The sequence below is a fragment of the Moschus berezovskii genome, chromosome 6, assembly GCF_049115385.1.
Source record: "Moschus berezovskii isolate FMDL1 chromosome 6, NW_MosBer_1.0, whole genome shotgun sequence".
NCBI classification, from domain to species: domain Eukaryota; kingdom Metazoa; phylum Chordata; class Mammalia; order Artiodactyla; family Moschidae; genus Moschus; species Moschus berezovskii.
The window spans coordinates 54,192,101-54,211,354 of NC_142465.1; the positions used below are offsets into that span (position 1 = coordinate 54,192,101).

The 19,254-nt window shown below is 39.9% G+C and overlaps 2 protein-coding genes across 3 annotated transcripts in view; one reads left to right on the plus strand and one right to left on the minus strand.

Annotated features, from left to right (window-relative positions):
• Window positions 1-19,254, minus strand: part of XPOT (exportin for tRNA) — a 181,079-nt gene that overhangs the window by 89,216 nt on the left and 72,609 nt on the right. The window lies entirely within an intron of this gene.
• Window positions 1-19,254, plus strand: part of C6H12orf56 (chromosome 6 C12orf56 homolog) — a 79,787-nt gene that overhangs the window by 33,145 nt on the left and 27,388 nt on the right. Inside the window, exons 3-5 of the mRNA XM_055396456.2 lie at window positions 2,291-2,363; window positions 10,117-10,522; window positions 14,252-14,325. Of these exons, the coding sequence (XP_055252431.2) occupies window positions 2,291-2,363; window positions 10,117-10,522; window positions 14,252-14,325 (553 nt within the window). The remainder of the gene's footprint in view (window positions 1-2,290; window positions 2,364-10,116; window positions 10,523-14,251; window positions 14,326-19,254) is intronic.

Consider the following 19,254-nt stretch of genomic DNA (forward strand, 5'->3'; position numbering starts at 1 on the left):
GCCCAACTTTTCTGGAGCTACAAAGAGGCTTTTCTCTATAGTACACATGTATACCTGTATGGGCCACAGGTAGCACTCTGAATTGCACATTTTATGGCAACCCACTACAGTATTCTTGCCTGGAGAATTCCGTAGATAGAGGAGCCTATGGGCTAAAGTTCATAGGGTTGCAAAGAGTCAGACACAATTGAAGCGACTTAGTAAGCACGCATGCATGGTTAGATGAAGGGCATAATTAATAAACTCTAAATGAATAGTCTTGGTGACAGCAGAGTGACAATGGTGAGTTGTATTAACAGTAAGAGCTCTAGAAGGAATGGGGTTACTAATGCCCATTAGTTTCAGGTACATTCTAGAATAGCACTATCCAACAGAACTTTCTGCAATGATGGAATTTTTCTATATCTAGTCTAATTATGTCTAAATGGTATCCATCAGCTATCTGTGGTTATTGAGGACCTCAGATGACTAGTGCTACTAACTGAATTTTAATTAATTTAAATGTTAATAGCCACAGGTAGCTCATGGCTACCAAATTGATCACTGCAGTTCTAGAATCATGGAAAGGACCTTAAAGGTTTTAGTGGCATATTTTGAAACACTGGCATAAAGTGAAGTGGACTAATCCCCAAACCAGAACGAGACACAATAATTTAATGAAACAAAAACAGGATCAAAGTTTTTTATATGTGTGTGAATATGTATACACGTGTATGTGCATACTTTTTATTTTAAACCTAAAACCTAGGTGTTTTTTAAAACTAGTGATGTGGGGTAAAGCCAAAACAACAAGACACTGATGAGTCTCTTAGGTTAAGTGGATAACTTTTTAAAAGAAAAATTTTTGGCTGCTCCATGCAGCATGTGGGATAAAAGTTCCCCGACCAGGAATGGAACCCATACCCACTGCATTGGGAGTGCAGACTCCTAGTCACTCGAAGTCTCTGGATAATTTTTATCAATACATAAGCTTGTCGGTCTTTCCCACAGGAATAGGATTTGACAAATATAATCAAACCTCCTACAGGCAAAACAGCAGGTTCGTTCTTTTTGGCGCATCGCTTCTGAAAGTATTCCTCAGCTGACCAGCACCATGTACCATCAGACACACACTGTGCTGAATGGCTGAAGGACTTCCTACCTAAGTTACTGAAGAAGATTGAAGACTGCTGGTGCACGCGAGATAACACAGGGGCAGATCTCTCTATTATCTGTATTCAGGCTCTCTTGTCATTATTGCCAATATAGCCTTACCAGGTTCCAATCACTGGCATCCCGGAGACCAGACATGCCACCAAGTGTTGAAACACAACTCTAGCCGTACTTCATTTCTCAGTGGAGAACAGATGATCCTAAGTTTAGCCACTCCATTGTTACAAATTAAAAAGCTAATAAAGAGAGGCAGGGACATTGACATTAAAGTTTTGTCACAACCTCTTAGTGTCCTCATACACAAAAAGAGAAAGTTCAAGTTTGGTTGGTGAACTTGGATGAGATCAGGTTTACGAGATGACTTGAACCTAGCTAGGTACAGGTTGACTGTAGGTAGTATCAGCTTCTTAGCAAAGAAGTCCCAGCACTCTCTCCCCTTTCCAGCATGCCAGCAGTGCTGTGCTCTGTTTCCAGTTCTCCAAGCTGCCTGTTTCCTGGGTGAGGTACTGCTCTGTACGCATGACTCCTGTGGTTTACCTCCTAGACATCCTGTAATGTGTGGTCCTGAAGAAGAGATAGGCTCAAACTTGTCTGACCCCTAGGCCACAGGTGTTCTACTAATATGTTCTACTTAATTCTAGCAAAAACCAAAGGTGTTATTTGTACCACATTTAGTACCAAATTTGTGAAATGCCTACTATTTAATGTGCCTGTGATGACTGGGATCCTAAACACTTATGTATTAGTAAAGGTTATTAGCTCGCAAGTACAAACAATTTGATTCTGCCTTAATGCCAAAGAGAATTTATTGAAAAGATTTTGGAGCCTGTTAGGGAATCCAAAGCGGGAAGAGAAGAGCCAAATAGTGGAAGAAACCCAGGGGCCTGCTCCAGGGACTGAACAGCCTGTGAGGAACCTCCCTCTAGGGTTCAGGCCGCCCAAGCGCCACAACTACTGAGCCTGAGCAACAACTAGAGTCCGTGTGCTGCAATGAAAGAGCCTGCATGAGACAACTAAGACTCAATACAGCTAAATGAATAAATAAAAGTCATCAAATCAGTACCTGTAACTGTATCTTCTTTATAAGCTCAATCAAATTATGTAATTAATGACCAATTAACTTTTCTTTTTTCCTTAGTCAAAGAAGAGAATAATGGGCCTGTCTTTTGGAGAGGCAAAAAGTCTAACAGTCTGAATAAATCCTTTTTCAGGTGAGATTGTCAGTTCATGCTTTTAACTTGCTGACCAAAATTTATTTTACACTTCAAATGGCTTTTTAAAGTGCTTTTACTCTATTAAAATCTTCAAATTGAGTTCTATTTATCTCATATATATAATAATGAAGGTATTTGGGGAGGCTTTCTTCTAAATTCAAATCCAGTTAGATATAAACTATAAATGTTCCCATTTCAATGGAATATACAGTGTCTCAATATAAGTAAATGATTAAAATCAAATTCAAAAACATTTACTGAACTCTTATTCTGTGGAGTAGGAAGTTGGTCCCTGTAATAGATACAACAATGAGTAAGACATGGTTCCTACCCTTGAGAAGCTGATTCCAACCAGGACATATGACATTTGCATAAATGAAGATACTGCAAAGTACGCGTGCTAAGTGTCCTCAATGAGTTTGAGCAAATTGTCAGAGAGATTTAATGAGGAGAAAGGTTTTATTCAGTTTGGGGAAGGAGTCAAGATGTCAGATGACAGTTGTTGAAGGAATAGTACACATGGTGATTCATATATTGCAATTGTGGGAATGGTAGAAGCTACGACAGAAGCAGGGAAAAAATGGAACATGTGTAAATTTTAAAAGGAGTTTCCTAAGCTGCACAACTCAAAGTATGGTTCTATTACACACTTTTAAGTATCTAGACACTAGAAGGAGGAGGGGAGCATAGGATTCTAAGAACTTGGATTCAGGGGATGACAGGGGGAAAATTAAGGTGTGTTGGGGCCCTGAAAGTCAGGTATGACATGGGGGGAATAGCCAGGTTAGGAAAACACTGTAAAATGCTGCAAAGGAAAAGTGAACTCCTACTTGGGAAGGACGCACAGACCTGTGGTGCACCATGCTGTGTCACAACTCAGGATACTGGGGAGGGTCCTTTTCCCACTGTACCTACTCTCATACTCACCTTCTCTCGCCGCACAGTGACGTGCAAAGGTCTTCTAAACCTAAATGTCACTATTATAACTTTTTGTTTAAGAAGCCTGGCTTGTGTTAGATAGGCTTAGAGGAGCATGGTTTGATCTAAATCCATGCAATAAGAAGCCATGTTTTAAGGGGTTGCAATTCTATTGTTACCCTGAGCACCATAAGTTACTGGATTCTTGGAGGAGGGGTCTCTGCTTTCCTGTCTCCAGGCACTAAGTGATGTTCCTAGCATGGCCTGCATAACTGGAAGTATTGAGGGAGGGGCCGTGCCAGTGGAGAGCCCCACATGCTCTCAGATTCAACATTCTTCATTTCACATTTGGTGTACAGTGTCCTAATTTTTCTAGACCACTCTGATAGCCTCATTGTTTTCTTCCAATTTAGAAAAATAAAAGAGATTTATAAGGAATGTATGCAGTAGTTGTACGTTATCTTGGAGGTTAGAACTCTGTTAAAAGTGGCTGCAGTCCAACATAGGTTAAAAGGGGAATTTAGGCAATATTGGAATTACAGGGCAATGCATGTTATTCAACATTCATTCAGTAGATATATATAGATATAAATGTAGATCCATCTATCTTACCTGTTAAATCTGGTATATTCTATTTGTTGGGCTCTGTGATTGATTTCAGATGTACAACAGTGAGAACAATCAGCCAAAGTTAGAAACCACACCATGGGAATGTGGGAATGGTAAGCTGAAGTTGGATTAGGCATACCTGGAACTGGGGACTTGAGTGCCACAGAACTTTGTCTCTGTCTCCTTGGATGTTTGTGGATCAGCTTTATTTATTTATTTTTTTCACTGAATAACATGTCTTCTCTGGGACAGCAAAGTCAACAGCTGTCTTAAATTCACTTTTTACTGCTCCCACCACCACATGGTGGCCAACTCACATACTTTCTTGCACCAAATTAAAAAATCCTGGGACCTCCCTGGTGGTCCAGTGGTTAAGAATCCGCCTGCCAGTGCAGGGGACACAGGTTTGATCCCTGGTCTGGGAACTAAGATCCCACATGCCACGGGGCAGCTAGGCCTGTGTGGCAGAACTACTGAAGCCCGTGTGCCCTAAAGCCTGTGCTCTGCAACAACAGAAACCACAGCAACGAGAAGCCTGCACACCTCTGTTAGAGAAAGCCCACGCACAGCAACGAAGAGCCTGAGAGCTTCAATGAAGACCCACCACAACCAAAAAAAAAAAAAAAATCCTGGGGAGTCTCTGATGCCTAGCTTGAATAAATGATTCACTGCTGAAAATATGCACCGAAACCAAGAGGTTTAAAAACATGGCAGCCTCTGTGCGCTGCACATGTGGAGGAGAGGAGTGGATACAGGTTGGGGCGGTAGAGTTAGGTCTGCTATCCACAGTTTTCTAGGACGACCATCTTCGTAATTAAACATTTGAGTCAAAAGTGTAAACAAAAGGCAGGCTATGATAAACACTAATTAGAGGGCTAAAGAATGTTATCGTGTAGAGGGTTTTGAAACACCGCTGTGGTATCAAGTTTTAGGCCTAATTATGAGAAGCTGCAGGTCATAAGAAGGAAGCAGTTATCTTGGGACATCAGACTTACATAAATATGATTACTTTTCAAGGTAATAGTAAACAACAGACCTTTTAACACCTGAGGGATGGAAAACAGACTAGTGATGATCTCTGATAATGAGATTCACTACTTTGGTTTCTCTATCTTTAGTATAGCTCTTCATTAGTGGATAGTTTCATGTACTCAAACATTTTACAGGAGAAAACCCAAGCAGATGTCTCCTCAAAATGCTCCTTGAGGACAAGTTTATTGTGACCTACTTAAGAGTCCCCTAAAGCTGTCGGGGAAAAGACTGCCTATTGATTGCACATATAAAAGGAAAACACAGAGATCAACAGAACATTTTTACAGTGCTGGCACAGAGTCAGATTTATATAAATTCAACTGAATTCACCCTGAATAATCCAAAAAGAAAAGAGTGACAATGCTTAGCCTTCAGTCTAGATCTGCTCAGCTCATACCCACTAGGGTGGATTTTGATCTAAGTTTACATCTGCCTCTACTGATATCTAGCTAATGGAAACTTAAAAGCAGACTTTCTAACCATAGGGCATGGCAAATAGAAGGATGAACTGAAGAAACCAATCTGTTTAATAAACAGAATTCAGCCGGGGTCAATCCCTGGGTTGGGAAGATCCCCTGGAGAAGAAAATGGCAACCCACTCCAGCAGTCTTGCTGGAGAATCCCATGGACAGAGGAGCCTGGCAGGCTACAGTCCGTGGGGTTGCAAGAGTCAGACATGGCTGAGCGACTAAACCACCACCACATGGCAGAGGTGACCACCTTGGCACCTTTATGAAATGAGAATGTGTTGCACTTAATATCATTAGCAAAATAGAAGGGGAAAAAAACAATCAAGAAGTTGAACCTTATATCTTTCTCTAAGAAGAAACATTTCTTGGCAGAAACTGGAAAAAGGGAATCTGTGTTACTCTTTTCTGCATAGTAGAGTAAAACATGCAGGCTCAGTAGTTGTACTGGATAACTTCAAGTCTGGACTCTGTCTTGGACTATTTCACCTTCCCAGGGCTTCACTCCTCAGTGTAGGATCGGGCTCACAAAGGTACCTATCCCACAGGGATGATACATAAAGAACTAAATCATGTACTGTTGACCCTTGAACAACACAGGTTTGAGTTTTGTGGGTTCATTTATATGCATATTTCTTTAATAGGTACCTACTACGGTCCTACACAGTCCTCAGATATGGAACCTTGGATACAGAGGGGTGACTCTAAAGTGTTACGTGTTGATTTTCAACTGTGTAGAGGGTCAGCACCCCAACCCCATGTTGTTCAAGGGTCAACTGTACATGTAAAGTACTTGAACTGTGTGACACTTAGTAAATCCCTATTAAACTTAGCTCTGTTGTTATTGCTAATTATCTGTAAGTCAGTCACTAAACAATAATCTACTCGGCATCCTCAGAACCCTTGATCAAGTCTTGGAACAGAATACCTTTCCTCTTTTCCACTCTCACTGCTGCTGCTGCTGCTAAGTCACTTCAGTCGTGTCCGACTCTGTGTGACCCCATAGACGGAAGCCCACCAGGCTCCCCCGTCCCTGGGATTCTCCAGGCAAGAACACTGGAGTGGGTTGCCATTTCCTTCTCCAACGTGTGAAAGTGAAAGTGAAGTCGCTCAGTCGTGTCCGACCTTTAGCGACCCCACGGACTGCAGCCTACCAGGCTCCTCCATCCATGGTATTTAAAGAATAAAAATGCTTTTGTGTGGGCTTCCCAGGTGGCTCAGTGGTAAAGAATCTGTCTGCCAGTGCGGGAGAAACGAGTTCAATCCCTGGTCTTAGAAGACCCCACATGCTGAGAAGCAACTAAGTCGGTGTGCCGCAACTACCGAGCCTGTGCTCTAGAGCCCAGGAGCTGCCACTACTGAGCCTGTGTGCCACAAGTACTGAAGCCCGTGCACCTAGAGCTCATGGTCCACAACAGGAGAAGCTGCTACAATGAGAAGCCGGTATACTACAGCTGGAATGTAGCCCCTGGTTGCCACAACTAGAGAAAAGCTCATGCAGCAATGAAGACCCAGCACAGCCAAAAATAAAAATAAGTAAATAATTGTAAAAAGCTATTAAAAATGCTATTGTGCAATAATTTGGCATGTGTGTATGATAAGTCGCTTCAGGCATGTCCAACTCTTTGCAACCCTATGGACTGTAGACTGCCAGGCACCTTTGTCCTTGGGATTCTCCAGGCAAGAATATTGGAGTGGGTTGCCATAAAATATACAATTCAGAGTGCTAACTGTGTTGAATATTATGTTATGTGACTCTGGGTCACATGAAGAGTTTGGTACTGGTCTCTGCTAGCCTCTTGATTATACTTAAATATTAATAACTTTCCAATTTTGAATTATTTTACATAAAATTGCTTATATCTCACCAATTCTGCTTTAGTAGAGCCTTCGTGGGGAATTTTTTATCCAGGAGAGCTGAAATTCTACATCTTGAGATCTAGGCCTATATGATTTTTTTATGGAAGAATCATTGTTCTTTATTGTTCTGCTTGTTTTTTCTATTTTATACATTAATCTACTTCCTCGAATAGGTGCTTTGCTTTCCATGAAAACTAAATTCCCTATTTCTATATTTAACTTCTCTTCCTTCTTAAGAGTTTTAAAAATAAAATAATTATTTTTTTGTATTTGATTTTAAAACTCTTGAAAAAGATGAGAAAGAAGTTAAATAAATTCTACTTACAATTTTTCCTCATTTCTTGATAGAATCAATACACTAGATTATATGTACTTTGCATTCTTAGTCGACCTTGCATCTAATGGATTTTTCTGAAGCTGTTTAATGTTGCTTGTTGTTTTTTGGACTGTTGCTTTTTGATGGTTTCAGCCTCAAGGAGTGAATATGGCTATGTTTGATGTGGAGGGGAAAAGGAGAACAATCATTTGTGCATAATTTTGATATTGGAGTTATCTTTCCCAGTTCTCTCATTGCTTACTCCTTTATGGCTGGGCTCTCCCTAGAGATACATAATCAGCTCATTAGAAAAACACTTGACTTTTAGCATCCTAGTACTATAAATATGAAGTCGACAAGTGTGGAAATTCAAGGTTCTAGAACTCTTGCTTAATAATGAACTACTCTTTAATCAGACTACTAAGAGTGGGTATTACTGAATTTTAAATGAAAAATAAAGTTTAGCTTTATGGTTGGCTTGCTTAATTGGTGAAGCTATAATGTCTGTGGTGTTTTAATTTATGCTGTCAAAAAGGTAATCCTTGTTAGAAACTCTTTTAACTCTCTAATAAATTTTTCATACAACTGAGTAAATTACAGTCACTTCAAGTGGACCTTTCTGTAATTACCTGAAATCATTTTGCTGACCTTTAAGATCAGTTCAGTTCAGTCGCTCAGTCGTGTCCAACTCTTTGCGACCCCATGGACTGCAGCACGCCAGGCCTCCCCGTCCACCACCAACACCCGCAGCTTACTCAAATTCATGTCCATCGAGTCGATGATGCCATCCAGCCATCTCATTCTCTGTCGTCCCCTTCTCCTCCTGCCTTCAATCTTTCCAGCATCAGGGTCTTTTCAAATGAGTCAGTTCTTTGCATCAGGTGGCCAAAGTATTAGAGTTTCAGCTTCAGCATCAGTCCTTCCAATGAATATTCAGGACTGATTTTCTTTAGGATGGACTGGTTGGATCTCCTTGCAGTCCAAGGGACTCTCAAGAGTCTTCTCCAGCACCACAGTTCAAAAGCATCAATTCTTCAGTGCTCAGCTTTCTTTATAGTCCAACTCTCACATTCATACGTGACTACTGGAAAAACCATAGCTTTGATTAGACAGACCTTTGTTGGCAAAGTGATGTCTCTGCTTTTTAATATGCTGTCTAGGTTGGTCATAGCTTTTCTTCTAAGGACCAAGCGTCTTTGAATTTCACGGCTGCAGTCACCATCTGCAGTGATTTTGGAGCCCCCCAAAAATAAAGTCTCTCACTGTTTCCATTGTTTCCCCATCTATTTGCCATGAAGTGATGGGACCGGATGCCATGATCTTAGTTTAACATATGTTGTGCCTAAAATGAGCATTTTAACCTAATTTCATAACATTATGTAACATAATCTGTGCACTGGCTATTTAATTCAATTCCCATAGAGAACATTTTAGAAAATATCACCTACAAGAATAAAGAAAAGCTATCACTTTTTGAGCACTTGTATGTTCATGTGTGTGTGTGTGCGTGCATACATGTACACATATGTAAAATCAGTGGAAGAGGGATCTGAGAGTTGAAAGTCAGCCTAGTTCATAGCATTGCACAGATGATGAATGAATTCTACACCTGTTTAAAATTAAGAACAAATAAAAACAAAGTGGTTTCCAACTTTCATAGAAGTTCCAGTCTCATAAGGATAAATTAAAATGATAAACCAGCAATTCAAGACAATATAGGGTAATATTAATAGCTAGCACCTACTGAGTGATTAATAGCTAGCATCTATTGAGTATTGCATGTATTTTCTTACTTAATCCTCATAGAAACCCAATGAGATGGTTCTATTGGTTCCTAGTTTAAAATTAGGAAATTAAGGCTTAGGTCAATCAAAGTCACATAACCACTGAGCGGCAGAGCCTGGATTAGAACTTGGATCTCATACTCTGCAACTTCTTAGTCTCTGCCACTTGCTTCCTTGGGCTGCAGAGAAAAGGAATGGGTCATGGTGAGCTGGAGAGAACAGGGAAGACAAAAGATGGGACAAAAGATTGATTCTGAAAAAAACTGCTGATGCTATTGCAATGATATTGGAAAAATCAGAAGAGTATTAGCAAAACCTGAGTCAAAGAAAACACCATTTAAGAAAATCTCTCTTCACATCTCTCCATATGAATAGTTTTTTCTTTCTGGTATCCATCAGAAATACCCAATGAAAGGACAATCAAGTTTCAAAACTAGAATGAAAAGTCCTTTCACTAAGAGTATTGGGCTCTGTGAAGGACAGGCATAATGCTTTAGATGTAAAAAAAATGCCTCTTTAAATGACATAGGGTAGAATTGTATTTCTGAAAGCAGGAGTATATACTGAAGAATTGTACCATAACTCCTCTAGGTCAGTGGTGAACAGCAAGTGAGAGTACATCACTCCTTTCTCCTAACAAGCATTCCCTTTATGTGAAGACTTTTACTTTCAGACTCGAACTGCTGCAATGGGCCACTGGGTTCTCTTTGTTCCTTTGTGTTAAATTCTGAATATTATATTTAACTCTAAATTCTACCTGACAGGTACCACCAGGAGAGCAGCACAGCATCCAAGGACTCAACTCTCGGCCCTCCTTCAGACCTGAAGAAGCTGTCCCTTCATGGCCAAAGAGCCCGTGGACCCTTACCTAACCCCTCCAGGAGAAGCTGTCAGCTCACATCAGCCAGTAGCAAAGCTAGTGGGCCATTTTGTATAAAAGACACAAAGGAACCACAGGGGCTTTCAGATCACAAAGACTCTCTGAGTGAAATCCCTTTCAAGTGCAATGGGAACGGAAATGAGTTTTACTTAGGAAATTCTACCCTGGCTTCCCCCTTACAGAGCAACCCAAACCTAGAGAAGAAGGAGTCAGAACTTCATTTGTATGTTATTTCCACAACGTCATCAATATTTCTGCACTTAAAAAGTTCATGGAACAATTATATTATAGTAAGTGCCCTCCTAAGTTAACCTTGGCTTGAGTATTATTTTTTAGGATAGGCTTCCCTGCTCTTCCTCCCCATTTTGGAAACTTAACCTTGGGATTTAAGATAGTGAAAGACACAATGCACTGGACAATTAAGGAGATGATTTTATCAGGCTACTGCAATAGGGAAAATGCTCATTAATGAAAAGTGTCTTAAAGAAAAGGACATGGGCTTGAGGTTTCACAAGGCAAGTAATAAATAGGGGAGTTGGCCATAAGTCTCGTGGGAATCAGTGAGGAAGGTTGGAGACAGGTCTTATTTTGGAATATTTGTGAGCAGTGTGGTTTTTTTACAGTTAGCTGGGGTGATTTCTCAGGCTTCCCAGATGGTGGTAGTGGTAAAAAACCTGCCTGCCAGTGCAGGAGATTTAAGAGACACGGGTTCGATCCCTGGGTCGGGAAGATCCCTTGGAGGAGGGCATGGCATCCCACTCCAGTATCCTCGCCTAGAGAATCCCATGGACAGAGGAGCCTGATGAGCTATGGTCCACAGCGTTGCAAAGAGTTGGACACAATTGAAGTGACTTAACACACACACAAGGGGTAAAGATTTTTTAACCATTCAGCTTTCAGTGAGGACAAAGCTCAACATGGTCAATATGTTTCATTATTTCTTAGCTGTGGTATTGAAGGTAGGTTAGTGGGAGTCATTGTCATAAGATCAGATAATTTTATAGAGAGCACCTGGCTTATGTCCTTTATTTTATAAATGAGGAGACTGAAGCAAAAAAAAATTCCAAGTAATTTACTCAACATTGTGTAGTAAGTTTAGAGGCAGAGGCAGAACTCTCATTTAGTAATCTTTTTATAACATCAGGATCAGTTTTAGAATATGACTCTTTTTAGTTCCCTTCAGTGATATATAATTTTTATTGCTGATCTTCGAATATAATAATGTTGAAATGAAAGTCACTCAGTCGTGTCTAACTCTTTGCAACCCCATTGGCTATACAGTCCATGAAATTCTCCAGGCCAGAATACTGGAGTGGGTAGCCTTTCCCTTCTCCAGGGGATCTTCCCAACCCAGGGATCAAACTCAGGTCTGCATTGTGGATGGATTCTTTACCAGCTGAGCCACAAGGGAAGCCCAAGAATACTGGAGTGGGTAGTCTATCCCTTCTCCAGCAGATCTTCCCAACCCAGGGATCGAACCCAGGTCTCCCGAATTGTAGGTGGATTCTTTATCAGGTGAGCCATAAGGGAAGCCCTTCTGATTGAAAAGAGTCTTTCATAATAATGTTAAGAGGTATGAAAGACTCTTATCACTCAGAAGAAGCTAGGAAGGAGGGGTTTTATAAGGCCCCAAATTTGGAAGACTGCAAGGCAACTCTAGTTTTTTTCTCATAGCACAGTTCAGAATATTTAATGTTTAAATTAAATGTTAAATGTTTAAAATTCATCTGTTAAATTTTAAACAGCCTTCTCCAAATTAAGAATGTATGTGAATCATAGAGGGAAAATCTTGTTCTCTTAAAAGAAGGCCTTATATATTCTAACAGAAAACCCAAAACTTAATTGACTTTTAAAACTCTGCCTAAATATTTCAAAATGACTGTTTATGCTTCCAGAATTAACTAACTCCTAGTTTTAAGTACTACTTTAAAATTCTGCAGTAGAGGCATGCTTGGGGTAAGTCAGATGGGCCAACTCATAGCCCTTCTGATAATAAAAGCAACAACAAATAACTAACGTACTGTTATTATCAGTGTTATTAACTGTGCTGATGCTTTCTGTATATTAACTCATTTAATCTGTACAATAGTCCTAGGAGGTTAAGACTATTATCTCATAGATGAGGAAGCTGAGGTATAGGGAAGTTAAATAATATGTTCAAGATTATATAACTAACACAGAACTGGGATTTGAACCCAGATAGACTGATTTTTTTTCTATGCACTGAAATAATGTGGATGGAGGGGGTTATCCTTATGAGTTGGCAGACATTATTATTAAACAACGTTCTATCCCTTGAAAGATGGAAAACAAGTAAGCAAATATTTCATATACAAATGATGAATCAATTAGGTTAGCATTTATTCTAGTGAAAACGGTATTAACTCAATATAAACATTTTAATTGGCCACCTCATGCGATAAGTTGACTCACTGGAAAAGACTCTGATGCTGGGAGGGATTGGGGGTGGGAGGAGACGGGGACGACAGAGAATGAGGTGGCTGGATGGCATCACCGACTCGATGGACATGAGTTTGAGTGAACTCCGGGAGTTGGTGATGGACAGGGAGGCCTGGTGTGCTGTGATTCATGGGGTCGCAAAGAGTCGGACACGACTGAGCGACTGAACTGAACTGAAACATTTTAAAAAGTGTGACATTTTTGGTGAAATTGTTGAATTCTCTAATTAGGGTGGTTACCCTTGGTTAGTCTTGGCTATCTTCATAGATTTTAGGAAATGGAAAAAAAATAATCTCCGAAATCAGATTTATCTTGGGTAATTGATCTATTGTGTCTGAGATTTCTTTCCTGTTGAGGTATGGAAATGCTCCTGGGAAAAGACATCTTAACTCTCTGTATACTTTCAGGTAAAATTAACCTAAACCATCCAGTTAGAAATTAGCACTCATTCTGATTTTAAGGGTTTCCAAAGAGTTGTCTCTGGGAGTAAGCCATTTTATCTGTAAATTTTACCAAAAGTAATTATGATCTCTGTTGTTTAGAATCTCAAATTCTACGAAGACAAAATATGGCAATTCTTTGCCCTGACGTTGTGAAGATAACTGCTAGAAAGCTGAATAACTAAGGAATATCCTCAAATTAAAATTCTAGATTTAAGGCAAGGATAAATTTGGAGAGGGAAAAAGGGCAGCTTTTTTAAAAAAAGAAAAAACATAGAATGATGACAAAAATAGTAAGACAAAGCACATAATCCCCCCCCTACACATGCGCCTACCACCATATTCTATTTATAAGGAGTAAGACAGAAGTTATTTGGAGCTGTAAATCAGAAACATTTCAGAAATCCCTTCTGACCTGTCTGTTAAGCCTCAAAATAAACAAAAAATTATTTAGAGAACTTACCGAACATTACATGCCAGTTTGTTTTAAGACCCAGAATGAATGGGAAATGGCAACACTAATGATTTAAGGAAAAAATAACCCCATTAAAGGGGGAACAGGTAACAAAATTATTGTATATCTTGGCAATGTAATACTGTAATTATTAAAAAGACTGAAGTAAATCTATATAAACAGAAATGAAGAACTGTCCACTATGTATTAAGTGAAAATGAACCTCCAGATTAACATGTGATATGATGTGGCTAGTATTAAATAAATATTATAAATATATATCATCTAATGTGTAAATATTATAAATATATATTATAATTAATATGTTTTTATCTTCCTGAAAGAATATAAACCAAACCAACAACAGCAAGGTGTTTTGAAAATTGAGACAGAAGTGGTAGTGAGGGATAGGGAACTTTTTATCATTTACACATTTCTGTACTGTTTGATCTTGATACAATGAGCAAGTGTTATGTTTAAAACTAAAAAAAAAACCATGTAAGGAAAAAATTCCCTGTGGTATTATCAAATACTGGAATGAGTTAAAAATCATGTACTGTAGAGGGGATTAAAGAAAGATAGATATATGATATTGACTAAAAGTAAGCGGAATTGATTTTCATTCAACAAAAATTCTAACTATTCCCACTTTTTTCCTCTTTCAGAAAGCTACTCTTTTACAAGATCCCCTATATGTTAGTGAGTTCAGTCCTGCTACTGGAGGTGAAAAGCCATACAGGTAAGAAGTGATGACAGGTCAGAGTTACATAGGAGGTGGGGGTTGTTCTCTTTGCCTCTCCTAACTCTGTGAGTTGCTGACCATCACATTTATATCACTTCATGCCCTGAATTGCAAATACTATAATCTATGGGACATCACTTCTTGTATGTGTCACAGGAGCCATAACGTCAGCACATTCAAAACAGGGCTCAGCCTCTTCTTTCTGTGACCTGACCTTCTGTCTATGTTTCCTAAACAGGGCATGATGTCAGTATCTCCAGACAGCCTAAGCCAGGGTCCTGGATCCCCAGATGCCTACCCTCTACATCCAGTCATCGCCACATGATTTATTGTACCTACTGAATATATCTGGATAACACCCACTTCTTTCCACTGCCATATGCTCAGGTCCAGTTATTTCTGTTTTGGGCTCCCACCAGTATTTTCCTTGCTGGTGTCTGCCTTCACTCTTGCACCTCGCTAGACCTTTCCTCAGCATGACATAGGAATCTTTCAGAAGCACAAATCTGATCATGTCACTTCTCCCTTAAAGCCTTTGAAGAGCTCCGCAGTGCCCTTAGAAGGTCTACACTCTATAACACCTTTTTACAAATCTTCCTACTATCTCTTTATTTTTCTATCCTCAACTGTTGTGTCCCCCACACTCCTACCTTAAATTCCTGATCCTAGAGAACTTGTAGCTCTCAAAAAGCTCCCTGTTCATCTGGATTCTAACATGATGGCCTCCATTCTAGAACTTACCCGCTTCTCTTCTTCCTCTTCATAGAAATGTCAGTTCAAGTCTTAGCTCATTATCCCTTTTTCTAAAAATCATTTCTCAAAGTAAGTTAAGAGGGCCCCTCCATAAAATCCTGTGGTTACACAACTTGTAGCATTGTCCGCTCTGTATTATGTGCTTGTTTATGCGCTGCCCCATTAGGAAATATGCTTCTTAAGGGGGGGCTGTACAAAGATCATGGCATCTGGTCCCATCACTTCATGGGAAATAGATGGAAAAACAGTGGAAACAGTGTCAGACTTTATTTTTGGGGGCTCCAAAATCACTGCGGATGCTCATTGCAGCCATGAAATTAAAAGACGCTTACTCCTTGGAAGGAAAGTTATGACCAACCTTGATAGTATATTAAAAAGCAGAGACATTACTTTGCCAACAAAGGTCCGTCTAGTCAAGGCTATGGTTTTTCCCGTGGTCACGTATGGATGTGAGAGTTGGACTGTGAAGAAAGCTGATCGCCGAAGAATTGATGCTTTTGAACTGTGGTGTTGGAGAAGACTCTTGAGAGTCCCTTGGACTGCAAGGAGACTCAACCAGTCCATTCTAAGGGAGATCGATCCTGGGTATTCATTGGAAGGACTGATGCTAAAGCTGAAACTGCAATACTTTGGCCACCTCATGCGATGAGTTGACTCACTGGAAAAGACTCTGATGCTGGGAAAGGTTGGGGGCAGGAGGAGAAGGGGACGACAGAGAATGAGATGGCTGGATGGCATCACCAACTCTGTGGACATGAGTTTGAGTGAACTCCGGGAGTTGGTGATGGACAGGGAGGCCTGGCGTGCTGTGATTCATCGGATCGCGGAGAGTCGGACACGACTGAGTGACTGAACTGAACTGAACTGTACCTTGGTCACTAGCACATAGCAGACTGCCAGTAAGCTTTATACAATGAATGAATGAATGAAATGAGATAGAGGCTGGACCTTATATGCGAGACAAAGGAACTTAGATTTTATCCAGACTTTATAGTACTACTATGTTCTCATCACAGTCAGCCTTACACTGAAGCAGTTACTTGCGATGTGACTATTCCAATAAACTGTGAGCCCCTGGAAGGCAATGGACTTCCTTTGTGGCTCAGGGGTAAAGAATCCACCTGCAATGCAGGAGTCAGGGGTTTGATCCCTGGGTCGGGAAGATCCCTTAGAGAAGAAAATGACAATCACTCCAGTATTCTTGCCTGGGAAATCACATGGACAGAGGAGCATGGTGGGCTACAGTCCATGAGGTCACAAGAGTTGGACACAACTTAGCAACTAAACCACCACCACCACCCTGGAAGGCAAGAAGGATCTCTTATTAATTTTTGTATTTTTCTTACTTAAAACAGTGCTTTGCACAGAAAAAAACACTCTGTGAATTGATGATTCCAATAACTTTGATATTAAGTCATAAGTGAGTTTTGAGAGATTTATGATAGTGACATATACTGGGGATGATGTAAATAAACTAAGGGAAAGTTTAATTTTAAAAGATACAATTCATTCCCCATTAAAAGGACCCAAAGTTCCTTGGAAGAATGACTGATTCTAGGCCTGCAGCAGGAAATACACAGATAAGTTTGAAACAGCTTGAGGCAGAATGCAAAGAGCAACAGGGCCGTGAAGGGGCTCCTAATAACCAAAGATAGACAACACAAGATCAGAAAAAATAATGAATGAGATGGTTAAAACATAATGAATATATAAAAATTCCAAAGTGTATGATGATGCATCATTGAAAGTCCTCTCTCCTACCCTCCTTCTGTTTTTTTTTTTAATTTATAAAATTTAATAAATGGTACAAAGCACAATGCCATAAACATTAACAGTTAAAATATCACCAAATGAAAAAAATAGAATACACAGTTGCAAAAAGCTACATTAAGTTATTTTACAACTGCCTCAAGCTGCAAAAAGAAAAAAAAACCCAATGCCATACCTAAGTTATCCCTTTCTCAAAATAATGCCATTTATATTATAAACCACGAACTCCCCATCAAAAGACGGGAACTGCTTTTGTTAATTCATATATATATATGACTGTATCCCTTTGCTATACACCTGAAACAAACACAACACTATAAATAAAATATAGTACAATATAAAATAAAAATAAGTAACAGATCTTTGGGGCTTTACACTGAGTTAGAGTTCCTATCAGAGAAATAACAGCACCACAGCCGCACTGAATCCTCATGAAGGAGGCACACGAATGACTGGGTTACAAGAGTTACAGGAATGAGAGCTGCTCACTTCCCAGAAACCACAGCTCACAGAAAACCAACAAAGGCACAAGATACAGACCATTCACTTATGAATGTGTAAAACTCAAGAAAGTCCACATCACTCCTACAGCATGTCGAAAGTGCCTCAGAATTTACACAATACCAACTTTCTCATGGTTCTGGTTAAATTACATATACCAGTTTATAACAAATGGCAAAATCTGTAACTCTGTTCAAAGTTTTAAAAAATTACTTAAGAATAATTTCTTGTATTTTTATACCACCTTTATAGTTCTGGTTTCTCATTTCTTAATTAGTAAATTCAGTGTGCAGGTTCTATCCCAGGCTAATTTATACACTTCCGGAAGAAACGGCCTCTTGAATCCACAGAGTGTTGAGGTGGGGAGCCCCCAACCACGTCAGATTCGTTTCACATATGATAATATACATGTTTCAATCCATTCTCCCAAATTATCCCACCCTCGCCCTCTCCCACAGAGTCCAAAAGACTGCTCCACACATCCAAGTCTCTGCTGTTATCTCGTATACAGGGTTATCGTAATCCTCTTGCTATATTCCATATATGTGTGTTAATATACTGTATTGGTGTTTTTCTTTCTGGCTTACTTCACTCTGTATAATAGGCTCCAGTTTCGTCCACCTCATTAGAACTAATTCAAATGTATTCTTTTTAATCGCTGAGTAGTACTCCATTGTGTATATGTACCAAAGCTTTCTTATCCATTCGTCTGCTGATGGACATCTAGGTTGCTTCCATGTCCTGGCTATTATAAACAGTGCTGCGATGAACATTGGGGTACATGTGTCTCTTTCAATTCTGGTTTCCTCGGTGTGTATGCCCAGGAGTGGGATTGCTGGGTTGTATGGCCGTTCTAAAGGAGATCAATCCTGGGTGTTCATTGGAAGGACTGATGCTGAAGCTGAAACTGCAATACTTTGGCCACCTCATGCGACGGGTTGACTCACTGGAAAAGACTCTGATGCTGGGAAAGGTTGGGGGCGGGAGGAGAAGGGGACAACGGAGAATGAGATGGCTGGATGGCATCACCAACTCTGTGGACATGGGTTTGAGTGTACTCCGGGAGTTGGTGATGGACAGGGAGGCCTGGCGTGCTGTGATTCATGGGGTCGCGGAGAGTCAGACACGACTGAGCGACTGAACTGAACTGAACTGATGGCAGTTCTATTTCCAGTTTTTTAAGGAATCTCCACACTGTTCTCCATAGTGGCTGTACTAGTTTGCATTCCCACCAACAGTGTAAGAGGGTTCCCTTTTCTCCACACCCTCTCCAGCATTTATTGCTTGTAGACTTTTGGATAGCAGCCATTCTGACTGGCGTGAAATGATACCTTACTGTGGTTTTAATTTGCATTTCTCTAATTATGAGTGATGTTGAGCATCTAAAACATAATGAATATATAAAAATTCCAAAGTGTATGATGATGCATCATGGAAAGTCCTCTCTCCTACCCTCCTTCTATTAAGAAATAAAAATAAACTAAACTCCATTAGAAGTAAATAGGGCATTAATTCATTTCTCTGCAAATAACCAAACAAATGGAAAAAATTAAGCATTTATCCTGCCTTTCCTGCATAAACTGTAGTTAGTTCAGGGTAACCAAGTAGCTCAAGTTGATGAGAACAAATTTAATTTTACAGAATTCCAGCTAATAAATGTGGAAGCTTTGATAGAAATAGAAAATTACCGTTTTTCCAACCTCAAATGAAATAAAAGATTCATGCAATGATCTCAATGGATGGAACTATTAGATAGAAAGGTGAAGTGGAACTTCAAAATCGAGGGATCATGTAAATAACTAAACAATTGATCAGTCTTAGCATCACTTACCCGGAGAAGGCAATGGCAAGCCACTCCAGTACTATTGCCTAGAAAATCCCATGGATGGAGGAGCCTGGTGG